General features: G+C 47.7%; 2 protein-coding genes and 1 long non-coding RNA gene across 12 annotated transcripts in view; 1 reads left to right on the top strand and 2 right to left on the bottom strand.

Annotated features, from left to right (window-relative positions):
- The window catches only part of Endov (endonuclease V), a 17,620-nt gene extending 15,901 nt beyond the window's left edge, over window positions 1-1,719 (bottom strand). For 2 of the 5 annotated variants that reach the window (XM_087573789.1, XM_087573790.1), the window contains exon 1: window positions 1,632-1,707. In XM_087573789.1, coding sequence (XP_087429915.1) covers window positions 1,632-1,667 — 36 coding nt within the window. In that variant the 5' untranslated portion in view covers window positions 1,668-1,707. 5 annotated transcript variants of the gene reach the window in all.
- Window positions 1,483-12,120, top strand: LOC120095223 (uncharacterized). Of its 3 annotated transcripts, none has more exons than XR_015632329.1 (3): window positions 1,483-1,879; window positions 4,007-4,170; window positions 11,784-12,120. It is a non-coding gene; the product is annotated as an uncharacterized LOC120095223 (long non-coding RNA). The 3 variants fall into 3 exon arrangements; XR_015632330.1 differs by lacking the exon at window positions 11,784-12,120 and adding an exon at window positions 2,096-2,165 and having other exon boundaries at window positions 1,732-1,879; window positions 4,007-4,315; XR_015632328.1 differs by lacking the exon at window positions 11,784-12,120 and having other exon boundaries at window positions 4,007-4,315.
- Window positions 6,166-12,120, bottom strand: part of Rnf213 (ring finger protein 213) — a 99,506-nt gene continuing 93,551 nt past the window's right edge. For all 4 annotated transcript variants that reach the window (XM_087572566.1, XM_087572567.1, XM_087572569.1 and 1 more), the window contains 5 exon segments: window positions 11,633-11,710; window positions 10,880-11,074; window positions 10,239-10,328; window positions 9,973-10,151; window positions 6,166-8,003 (listed from right to left, as the gene is read on the bottom strand). In XM_087572566.1, coding sequence (XP_087428692.1) covers window positions 7,850-8,003; window positions 9,973-10,151; window positions 10,239-10,328; window positions 10,880-11,074; window positions 11,633-11,710 — 696 coding nt within the window. In that variant the 3' untranslated portion in view covers window positions 6,166-7,849.

Below are 12,120 nucleotides of genomic sequence, written 5' to 3'. Positions count from 1 at the left end.
GTCAACAGTGGCAGCACCTCCTCTCCAGCCTCCCCCAAGGCAGCATCAGAGATGGCGCCTCAGCAAAAGCTGGCTTCCACCAGGAAGGATTTCCCAGCCACCCTAACCTATGGGCCCTAATACAGGGAAAAGGAGGTGAGAACACCTACCAATCTCTGAACAGGAAAGCACATCCCAAGCTCAGGACGTGAAATCCCACAAGTTCTCACTCTGGAAATCTCTGCCCTGAGAAGCTCTGCCCACTCAGAAGTTCTATAAAAGCACTGACCCTTTGTTCAGTTTCCCGCTGTCCACTTTCAAGAGCTGAGGGCAGCCATCCATGGATTGGTCCCTCTTTCTCCCTCCAGTAAATCTTCCCTCCAGTAAATCTCTTTCATAAGATTTCCTGCCTGATGTAATTCTCCAGACAGAAAAAAACAAGAAGAAAAGAAATGAAGAGAAGGAGCAGGGCTGAGGCTCCTGAGTTCCTCAGCTCAGCTGGGGATACTCTCCCCCTGGAAGCTGCAATGCCTCTGAGGCTTCCTCTCAGAGCTGTGGGGTTCCTGGGCCCCCCATGTCACTTGACACCCTTTCACTGGGGTACTTTCTTCCCTCAGTACTTTGAGCTCCCAGGGCTTTCCAGTCCCAGGTTACCCTCCCATCCGATCAGAAACACACCAACCGGACCTGGAATTGTCTGTTGATATTTAAAAAAATACTTTTAATTACCCACTTGTGTAGATATATGTAGACTTGTGGGGGTTTCTGTAGACCACATGCATGCCCGCACTCCCTCAGCGTTTTGCTTTTAAAAAATTTCCTTCACAAGGCCCTGGGTTCGGTCCCCAGCTCCGAAAAAAAGAACCAAAAAAAAATTTTTTTTTCCTTCAAAGACATTCCAACCTGTTAAATTCTACAAATGAGGTGGAAGTGTATCATGTTCCAGGGCCTAAGTTGGCTTCCTAGCATCAAAAAGAAAAACTTACATATATACATACACACACACACACACACACACACACACACACACACACACACACACACGTATGTACATACACAGAGGGAAGTATTTAAAAAAAAAAGTAAATTTTACAAAATTGTACCCCGACTCTGCCTACGATCAAACTGCACAGGGCTCAACATCCCACCCGGGTTACCTTGAGCTCTGGATAGCTCAGCACTACCAGGGAAGCGCAGGCCCGGACACTGTCCCCTTTCACGAAGGACACATCCACGCCCCCAACCTTCTGCAAGCCCGAGAAGCTGGGGTCCCGTTGCCATGCCTCCGTGTCCCGATCCACCACGCGCGCTTTCAGCCGGGCTTGTTCTCTAACAGGACATGAATATCAAACGGGTTCAGGTCCCATGGGGACGGCGCGACCCTCGGAGCGTCCTTCCTCCCAACTAACCCTCTCTCCTTTTTGCCCATCAAGCCACAATTAGAAAAAAAGCGCCAGGGATGTGATCCCCGGTACCGGAAACGAGGACCACGCCCACAAAGGCAGGCTGCAACTTCCGGCAGCTGGCGGCCTGGATCAGGCCTACGCTGCAGCACCGAGGTTAAGTTTCCCCGCCGCCATAGGGGCTGTGAGGTAGGAAGGTTACTGGAAAAGGCTACCCCCTTGGCTACTGCACGACCCCGACCCCATTACCCTTTCCAGAGCGACAGGGTTTCCTCTGGTGGCCATTCTGTGGCCGTGTGAGCCATGGTTAGGGCCTCGACGCTTTGAGGACGTCACTTCCGGAGCGCCCACTCCAAGACGCTAGCCTTGGACGCTGCGTCCCTCCATTTCAGCTGATGTCGCTGCCACCAGGGGCCGCTGTCACAACAGTGCTGGGCGTCAACCACTGGCTGCTTCCCGCAGTACTCTCTCAAATGCTGGCATCCCCTGTCCTGTAGGTGGGTTCACTCGGGTTTTGGAAAAGCGAGCCCCGCTCTGTAAAGATTGGCCAGCAGTTGCATCCCTTGCACACCCTGAGCCTTGGGGCCACACGGTTCCACAACTGCAGATTCTGTAGCTCCGAAGACAGGTTCGAGTCCACACATCGACTAAATTGCGTGTGGGCTCGCTTGCCGCGCAGAAAACCTCTCTCTAAACTTGAGATACCTTTGTAGCATAGATTCTTCAGTTGCACCTATTGTGAGAAATCCTCAGTCTGAAATGACAACTCAAAAACCAGTGAAGGTGAGGATCCTGGGTGTGGTGGCGCATTCCATTAATTCGTTTGAGGCAAGTGGATCCCTGAATACGAGGCCAGCCTGGATTACAGTAACTGAGTTCTAAGAAAACCAGGGCTACACGGAGAAACCCCATTTCGAAAAAATATAAAGGATCCTGCAGACCAGGGTGTGTGTGTGTGTGTGTGTGTGTGTGTGTGTGTGTGTGTGTGTGTAAGTCAGGATCTCTAAAGGAAGAGAACCAATAGAAAAATATATGGAAGGCGATTTAGAGTTTGCCATCCAAGGTGAGGGCAAGCAGGCAAAACCAAAAGCTTCTTTCTTCCGTATCTTTTTGTACAGGTTGTCACCAGAAGGTGTCCCTTAGATATAGGGCAGGTATCTGGACCCTTGGGTTTTAGTTCATTAAGTCAAGTCCTCAAACAAGATTAGCCACCATAGGGTGTCGACCCTAAACAAAACCCAAAGTTGGCTAATGCCCAATGATTTGGTGCAGAACTGTAGTTTTTGTATTCTTTTTTTTTTTTCTTTTTTTTCCGGAGCTGGGGACCAAACCCAGGGCCTTGTGCTTGCTAGGCAAGTGCTCTACCACTGAGCTAAACCCCCAACCCCGGAGATTTGTTTTTATTCTTGTATATCTGTGTAACCAGTGCAGACATACACAATGGAGACCAGAACAGTTAGATTCCCCTGGAACTGGAGTTACAGGGGCCTGTGAGCCTCCTGACCTGAGTACTAGGAACTGAACTTGGGCCCTCTGAAACAGCAGCACACACTTGACAGTTGTTGAACCAGCTCCCCAGCTCAAGATTGTAGGCCTTTGTTTGGTTCTCCCTTAAATCAAAAGAGCCTAGGCAAGCAGGTACCATCTGGAAGGACTGGGGTTTACAACCGCTTGCTTTTTTCTGATCTGGTAAACTTACGTGTATCTAACGTACCTTCTTTGGTGTTAGAAATAGGTGGTTCATGGTTTATTTCTTGGACCAGTAGTTCCTCGGGGCTCTCTTCCTTCTGAGTTCTGGTGAATGATGACACTGAGCCCGGAACAAGAAGATATGAGAGTATGTACAACTGTGTTGTGCTGCTGTGTGGGAAAACCATAAATAAATATGGGAAGAGGACTTTGAACGGAGGTGGGGATGGCCTGTGTGAGACTTAGGAGACATAAGAGTTGTCCCACAGCTCCCTGAAGGACTTTGGCCCTTACTGGTTACTGTGGGGTGGATTGTCATTTTCTTCAGTGGTGCCATGCTCATGCAAGCAGCTTTATTAAACTCAGTGGGACACACACACACACACACACACACACACACACACACACACACACACACGACACAGGGAAGTAGGAGAACCCTTGGTGGATGAGTGGTTTCAGTAGGTGAGGAAGGGGATGGATGAGGTAATGGGGATGGAAATGACTAGAATCCATCATCATCCATGCAAAGGACAAAGAAGAAAGAATATGAGTGAGGCAGGCAGAGGAAGCAAAGGTATAAATGTCCCAAGGTGGGAGTGCGGTGAGTGTGGTGAATGAACGTGGTGTGTGAGTTCAGTGAGTGTGTAAGTGCGGAGGAGTGTCAGCAGCATCAGCTAAGGTTGAAGTAGCAATTGGCTTACAGTCCTAGGAGAATTGAGAGAAGTGTATAGCTACGTCATGCATCTGTATTTCAAGAGGAAAATATAAAAGTCTAGATTAGACCAAACTAGAGCATGTGGTTCGGGAAAGGTTTCCTGGAACACAGCTGACAGGACTCGAAAGCCAGCAGGTTTTCCATTGAGGTTTTCCAGTGCTCACTGTGTACCAGCCACTGTGCGGTTACTTATCTGCCCTGTGTTATTTCACCACAGATCGGCAAGGCATTTTGCAGAGGAAAAACCTGCAGTTTAAAGAGGCCACATGGCCAGCTTTAGTCATCAAGCCTGCAGACAAGAGAGGAAACACCCCGTGCTCTTCCTCATCTTTGCCCCGGATGGTTCTGAGACATTCTGGGCGTGCCGTGCCAGAGTGAGAGGTGAGAGTCGCCAGCATTGCTCTCAGGAGAAAGATGCTTTCCTCATGCTCGCTGTCCAGTCGCATGCAGATTCTGAATGCTTGTGCCTGGGTGGTGTTGTAAAAGTATAATAAAAAATAAAAAGTCTTTTTTTCTAGGTCCAGCACCCCAGTGCCAAGATATCTGCTAGACATCTTAAGTCTCAGTCAGCAAAGCGTCTCACCCACTCTGCTCCATCCCATATCACACTGCCGAAGGCCTCTCTCTGAGCCGTCAGCAATCTCTCTACCTATCTAGTTCCCAAGGCAGGTTTCCACGCCAGAAACACATCCCAACTCCATGGCGACCCAGTGTCTCTAGCCGCCCCACACTCCATTACACTTAAATCACTACATGAAAGAACACACAACACAATAACCTCTGATCCAATTGATAAGACATAATTGCCCACCTAAACATACAAAGCCCTATACACATCCATCCCTTAAGAACATTCATAACAACCTGTAAATACACAGAGTGGAATCTTAACGTCAGCCTCCATATTGTCCTGCCACAGCTCTTCTCTCTGCCCCTTCTGTCTCTTCCCCTTTCCATTCCAGTCTCCTCTCCTTCCCTCAGACATTTCTCCCGCCCATCCTTCCTTCTTGTCCAATGACAGGCCTCATCGGTCTTGTACCTGCCTCACCTGTGACATCATCCCACACCTAGGTTTATGTAGCAAACTAAGGGAGCAGGAATGTGCAGAGTGCAATATAGATGCTGCTTGCTTGGTGTTGAGCTCAGAGCCTTTAGCTTTCTTCTTGGGCCAGCAATCACCTCTCCAGGTAGTTGGTTCTGCAGCTTGACATTCAACACATCCATCTGCCATGGAGATATTTGCTCCTAACTGAAACCCTGGCTCCTGAGAAGCAGAATGAGGCTTAGGAGAAAATTACTAGGCATGAAACCCAGAATTCCCAGGACTTGTTGACTGTCTCCAAGGTTCTATAAGCAACAAGCAATTGCTGGGGGAGAAGAGACTTGAGGAGATGTGAACTGGGTCAGGGAGCCCCAGGGTGCAGCTTAGATAACTTGTTACCCAGTGGATGTCGTTACCCATTGAAGTGGTTGGCCATGTCAGCCTTTGAGTCACCTGTACCCTGTACCTAAGCTCGACTTGTTGGAGCCATTTCTGTGGTCTGTTTGTCAACATGTTGTTAGGGGTGAATAGATGTCTGCTCACATCTCTCCAGGAAGCCACACAACAGCACCATATGACAGAGGAGCCAGGAAGTCACAGAACAGTACCACATGAGAGATGTTTCCCCTCACACCTGGTGCACTTGGGGCACCCAGATGTGGGTCACTGTGTGTCCTGGCTGAGCCCTCTGAGCCACTGATTTCTTCATGGTGACTGTTTACCATTGGAACTTTCTGTTAGCTGAAGTAGTTCATGGCTGTTTCAGTTAACAAGTAGCAAATCTTACGATGGTTTAGGAAAGGCATGGACTTTGAATTAGTGCTTCGCTTCCCTGCGTTTAATTCCTATTCCTAAGGGGTCTTCCTTATCCACTGCCCGGTTCACTGAGTCAGCACATCTTCACTTGCTGGCGGGTATCATCAGCGCGGCTCCTTGTGGCAGAAGACTGAGCAGTGTTGTCTCTATCATAAATGAGAGTCCTGCTGTCTCTTTGTTCAGAGGAAAGGAAAGTATCACCCCATGTGCTGATCTAGAGTGTAGGTTTTGTTCTGAACCCTACTGGATACTACGGCAGGAACATTCCCACAGAAAACCAAAACCATTTCAAAAAGCTGTGTGTCATAAATGTAAACTCTGCCTTCAAAAGGATTTTAAAAATTTAAATCCATTTTTTTAAATGAAAGAAACTGTGTGCATGTACTTGCAAATACTTGGAGAAACCAGTTCTTTCCTTCTGTCACATGGGTCCCAAGGATTGAACTCAAATTGTCAGGCTTGGCAGCAAATGCCCTTAGTCACTGAGCCATTTCCCCAGCCCAAATAGGACTCTTAGCTGTGATGTTCAAGTTTATTAAAGTGGGTGTGGCAAACACAATGCAGTGTGCTTTGCCAGTGTTAGATCCATGCATTTGTACAGACACGGTGGGTTCTACTACACAGACAGTGATGACTTTAAAAGCATAGCATACAAAATAAAACATCTTAATAAAATTCTTCATGACAGAAAAAATGCTTAGTTCAAAGCCAAAAGGGCCTTACAGCAAGAAGTTTGGGGCTAAGCTGTCCTGTTTCATCAAAACACAGGGATTCCAAGGCCAAGTTGGCAAGTTCTTTAAGCCCTGTACCCAAAAAACCTGGGATGCAGACATCTGAGGACAGGTACTCTCATAGTTTAGAAGAAAAGATCACCACTGCTCTAAGTGCAGAGCTGAAATGAGCTACTGCCAGGGTCTGGTCCCCACACCAAGCTTGAAGACAATGTCAGCATGGTTCCAGATGCACCTCCTGCTGATAGGGCTGAGTCCATGGATGCTCAAAGTACGTGGGCCTAGAGTTCAAGTTTATTGAGTCTGTGAAGGAAACAACTTCCAACCTGTAAACACTGTGTTCTTACACCACTGCGGATGGTGGAGAGTTGCCAGGAATAGGGTTAGTCCAGGGGGATGGAGGGAACCAAAGGTGATTACAGTGAGATGGGCAGAAGGAGTGTGGGGTTGTGGGGAGGGTCTTTTTCTGCTTTCTCTTTAACTGGTTTGGTCTCAGCCTTGGCCGAGACTCAAAGGGCCAGATAATTGTGTGCTCAGGGAAGGTAAGATCACATTGCCTGCTTATTAGACAGCTATACGATCAGCAACTCTCCACAGTACTCCCCAGTACCTTTCCTTTTCAACAGTGCTAGGAACCACAGATGCTAGACAGGGGCTCAGCCTGAGCTACGTACGCAGTTCCCAAATACCTCTGATTAGAGCTTACACTAACACATCCTCATTAGGAATCTCAAGACGTGAGATTTGGCTTCAGTCGACTGTTTTATTGTTTGTTTGTCTCCCACTTGCAGTGCTGGGGAGAGAACCCAGGGCTTTACATATGGTAGGCAAGTACTCTATCACCCACCTCTAGTTCCAACTCGCCAATGCACTCCTCCTCCTTCACTCTCTGTCCAGTGTTCTCAGTGAGTATTTGGCAGTGACTCATGGTGGGTTTACATTAGATCTTGTTCATGAGGCCTCATAGTTTTTATCAGCACCTTGGATTTCCTTGGGTTAGTGTGGCAATTTCCATATATCTTGCAAACCAAGAGATATGTGTACACTACTTAGAAATTAAGGAATTGGAAGAAAGAATAAACAGATTCTTTTATACATAAGTAATAGAATAAAAAATTGACTATCCTGAGTTTTTTCTCTCTGTGCAGTAAAGTGGTAGCCATGGTATATGAGGTAAGAGGTTGGCAATCTTCAGGAGGATCAGTATTGGGTGTGGCCTTACTGCAGTTCTCCTTTCTTCTGGAATGTTCAGGAGGCAGCTGATTAACAGTCACACTTAAGTTCTGGAATAGGCACATGTTCCAGAAACAGCTTGTCTTTCAAAGAGCTGTCGCATTGTACAGTTCGTGTGGCCTTGAATCCAGTCTGTACCCACACTTTCCTTCACACAAAGGCCACAGTCCATACTGGGAGCTGTGGAGGCAGGTGGGGAAGACCGTTCTTTCCAGCTGGGTTTGAAGGCCGAACTGCTCTACCTTGACTGCCTGTCCCACTTTCTTGTGGCAGCTGTTTTCCACACTGAGACGCAGCTGGACATGAGTATTTCATCTGGGAACTGGAACTCCACTTCTGTAAGGACGTCACTGTCTTTAGTCTCCATGTAACTTACTAGAGTATCCTTGAGGCTGTGAAATCAAAGAACAAGAGAGAGTTTTTGTAACATCACAGTCCAGCCAGTGGCAATGCTTTCTGGTTCAAGAGGACCAAGATGCTTGCCAAGATTTGACATGCTGAGACTCTTAGGTCAGCCAAGGGCTGAGCTCCTGTGCTGGTCTGGGAGCCCAGGCACAAGGGCTGATGTTTTTTGTTTGTTTTTTCAAGACAGAGTTTCTCTGTGTAGCCCTGGGTGTCCTGGACTCACTCTTGTAGACTAGACTGGTCTTGAACTCACAGAGATCTGCTTGCCTCTGCTTCCCTAGTGCTGGGATTAAAGGTGTGCCACCATCGCCTGGCTTCAGAGGGCTGTTTTATAAACTGGACATGGTACAGCAGACTCTTGCTTGTGTTTTCCCTGTAGATGCTTTATAAGAAAAATTATCAGATTTTATTTCATAAAACAGAAAGCTTGAGAATACTTGTAGTACTGAGAAAAGGTTAGCTTCTTTCTATACAAAGAGCTTTCAAACCGTTAAGAGATGAATAGCCAGGGCTGGAGAGAGGACTGGGGAGTTACAAGCACTGGCTGCTCTCCTAGAGCCTGAGAATGACCCTCAGCACCCTCCTGGTGACTGACTCACACCATCTCTACAGGTCCAGGTCCAAGGAGTCAGACATGAAACTGCTGACACATACACAAATATATATAATAGAAAACAAAAAGAAGATAAGCCACCCTCCCCCAAATAAACAAAAACTGTCAGGTGGCAATCCAATGTGCCATACACAAACAGCTTATGAGTGTAAAATGTGCCTGGCCATTGTGTGTCTCCAGAGTAGAGATGTACAGATGGCGAGGACATGCGGGTGTTGGGCCACCAGACCGACACACTTGGAGGAGAGGACTACCTGTGTGCCTTTACACACTGGTGTGACTTTTGCTATCAACGTTAAAGTGAGCATTTGTTTACATAATAATTCCACTTGTTATGAGAATATGAGTTTTGTTGTTTTCATGTGGCTCAGAGATTGGCCTCAAGCTTGCTGTGTAGCTGATGATGACCTGCGTCCTAATCTCCTGAGTGCTGGGATTATAGGTGTGTGTCGCCATGCCCCATGTATGCAGTACTGAGGAATGAACCCAGGACTCTTTGTTTGGGGGGCATACACTCTACCAGTGAGCTACACCCCCAGTCTTCTGCCCTGACTTCTTGCCTTTTTGTGTGTGTGGTATGTTACACATGTGCATGTGTGTCCGTGTGTGTGCAGAGGCCCAAGGGTGACATTTTATGTCTGACTCCTTCCATCTTATTTCTGTGAGGCAGGTTCTTACTGAACCCTGAAACTTGCTTTTGACTGTCAGTTGGCCTGTGAGTCCCCAGACTTGGCTTGCTGTCCCCACCATATACCAAGTGGAGAGCTTACAGGCACATGGAGCCACACTCAGGTTCTGGTGTGGGTGCCTGGGATCTAAACACAGGTCCCCACCCTTTACATCACAAGGAATTAAAATCAAATAGAAAATGCAAATTAAAGAAGCCTGTTGGCAGAGGCAGAGGCAGATCTGAGTTTGAGGCCAGTCTGTTTTTTTTTTTTTTTTTTTTTCCTTTTTTTTCTGAGCTGGGGACCGAACCCAGGACCTTGTGCTTGCTAGGCAAGCGCTCTACCACTGAGCTAAATCCCCAAGCCCCAGCCTGTTTTTTTAATTTTTAATTTTAATTTTTTTTTTGGAGCTGAGGACTGAACCCAGGGCCTTGCACTTGCTAGGCAAGCCCTCTACCACTGAGCTAAATCCCCAACCCTGAGGCCAGCCTGTTAAAGAGAGTAAGTTCCAGACAGCCAGAGCTACATGGAGAATTTTGTCTTGAAAAACTGAAAACGAAAGCAAACAAAGTTGACAAAGAACCAAGGGCGTGGAAAGAGAATAGAAAGAGCCTTGGCTAGGGCAGGGCTATCTTCAAGCCTAGGGGAGGCCCCAGCAGCTGTACAAGGCCATACCTCCAACTGGGGTTGAAGCTGCTCTCAGCCTGGGCACCCCTGAGTTTGAGCACAATCATCTCATGGAGCTCCAGGAGGAAGCTGTCTAGGCCTGCCTCATTCAGGAATGTGCTGAGGAGTCTTGCGTGCCGTGGACTGAGGTCCTCTTTGTATTTCACATCAACTTCCTGAAATAGCTCCTGAGGTGAAGGAGAGACCAGTGTTACGTTAAGACCCGGAAGAGCGCTGCTGCCGCCTCCATGGTGGAAAGCAGAGGTGAGACTCACTTTCTTCAGTCGAAGCCGCCGTTCTGACTTATGTGCAGATAGGAACTGCCAGAGGGCAATGATGTGTCTCAGCTGACATCTATTTAAGGCCTGAAAGAGGAACAGGGCAACCCATGTGCATTACGGAATCTAATGCTACATCACAGGCACATCCCCCATTTCTGTCTTGAACTCATTCTATTCTCCTTGTCATGAGACTGATCTACCTGACCTATGCCTGTCTCTTCATGACATCACCCACTGTACAGATCTGCAGTGCTCACAGATGGTGGGCCCTGCCTAGATGACATCATGGAGCATGTGTCAGTCTACTGATCCAAGTACGCTGTGTTCAAGGTGGACTGACTGTGTAAGGAATGCTCTTGATTCTTCTCGCTTTGGGAAGTTCTCACATTGATATACAGGATGGAATTAGTCAGGGAGCAAGCAGGAGTTTTTGGCAAGGGTCATGCTAATTTCCCATGCAACACTTTCCAACAGGACTCACCTCCCTCTTTAGAGACATGGTCTTACTCAGAAACCTTGTATGGCATGGAACTTATTGTGTAGCCCAGGCTGGCCTGGGAGTTGCAATCTCTCTACCTCTTCCTCCTGAGTGCTGGGAGTACTGGTGTACCACCAAGCTTGGCACTAGTGCTTACCTTTAAGACCTGAGATGTCTGATCACACATCTGTAGAACTTCTTGGATGTACACATTCAACTCCATGCTAGGATCCCCACCAGCTGTGCTCAGGAAACCCAGAGTGACTTCTACAATAGACAGAGCTTCACAGGCATCACTATAGGACTGTAGCTGTCCACTGATGGCATTGATGGCTGAGTTAGGGAGTGGGTTCTGGGGAACAAAATGGAAGGTTGGGGTTATGGTTGGGCTTGTTTCTCACCAACTGAGAAGAGGTTAGCTTTGTCATGCTGAAGCTAGAAATGGGACAGGCTCTCCAGAAGGCATTAGCCTGATGCTTGGTACTCACTAAGTGCCGGCAGCACTCCAGATTCCACAGACACAAACTCATAGAACCTCAAAACAACCTCAAAACAACACTGTGAGGAGTCACAGCCAGTCATCTTCCCCTCAGAATTGCTGGGAAAGAGCAAAGACACCTTACGTTCCTTGGCTGTGTTCAAGGACATGCTAAGTTCTTCAGCTCACATAACTGATACAGCACCAAGAAACCAGCCCCACAGGATGTCAGTGTGTTTAGACTCAGCTAAAAAAATTGGTGATCTGCTGTCCTCCTTTCTTTTGTGGAAAGCACTGGGCTCACAGGGGTCTCAGGGTTGGGTTCTTATGAAGACACTGAGACACTAGTGTTCACAGTAGACATGCGGTGCAACTGGGGCTATCTTTGGTAGACAGAGCCTCCCAGCAAGAGACAAGGGCTATCAAGAGAACCTGTGTCATTTTGTTCTTGATGTCCATGAAGAGATGCTCATAGTTCCAGTCCCGTCTGTACACCAGGGTGGGTATTCCCTACAGCGAGAGAGAAAGTTTTAGAGATGAAATCCACAGTGTTCTCATAGACGGCAAACGTATCTTCCCTCAGTGACGCAGCAGCAGCAACCAGCTACTCAAGGCAATTCCTGGTAAAGCCCGAGGTGTTGCCCCAGAATGTCTGTCGGAAGATGCCATCTTAGGAAACAATGACACAGCAGCGAAGCCTTGCTACAATGGCTTCAGAGATCCTGCCGTACAGAATACTACAGCACACTGAGTGTGCAAGGGGCAGCAGGAGCAGCAGCTGTAAGAGGATAGCTCATCCACCAAGGGAGTCACTTCATAAGACAGCAGGGCTGTCAGTGAATCAGAAATAGCTCTGTGGTCCAAGTCACAGCCTAACTGTAAGCCATATAATAAACTTATGGATGCTGTGGAAATGAATA

The sequence above is a fragment of the Rattus norvegicus genome, chromosome 10 (assembly GCF_021556685.1).
Source record: "Rattus norvegicus strain SHRSP/BbbUtx chromosome 10, alternate assembly SHRSP_T2T, whole genome shotgun sequence".
In the NCBI taxonomy this organism is placed as follows: Eukaryota; Metazoa; Chordata; class Mammalia; order Rodentia; family Muridae; genus Rattus; species Rattus norvegicus.
Note: the sequence above shows the minus strand (reverse complement) of the source record. Positions and strands in the feature narration are given on the sequence as shown.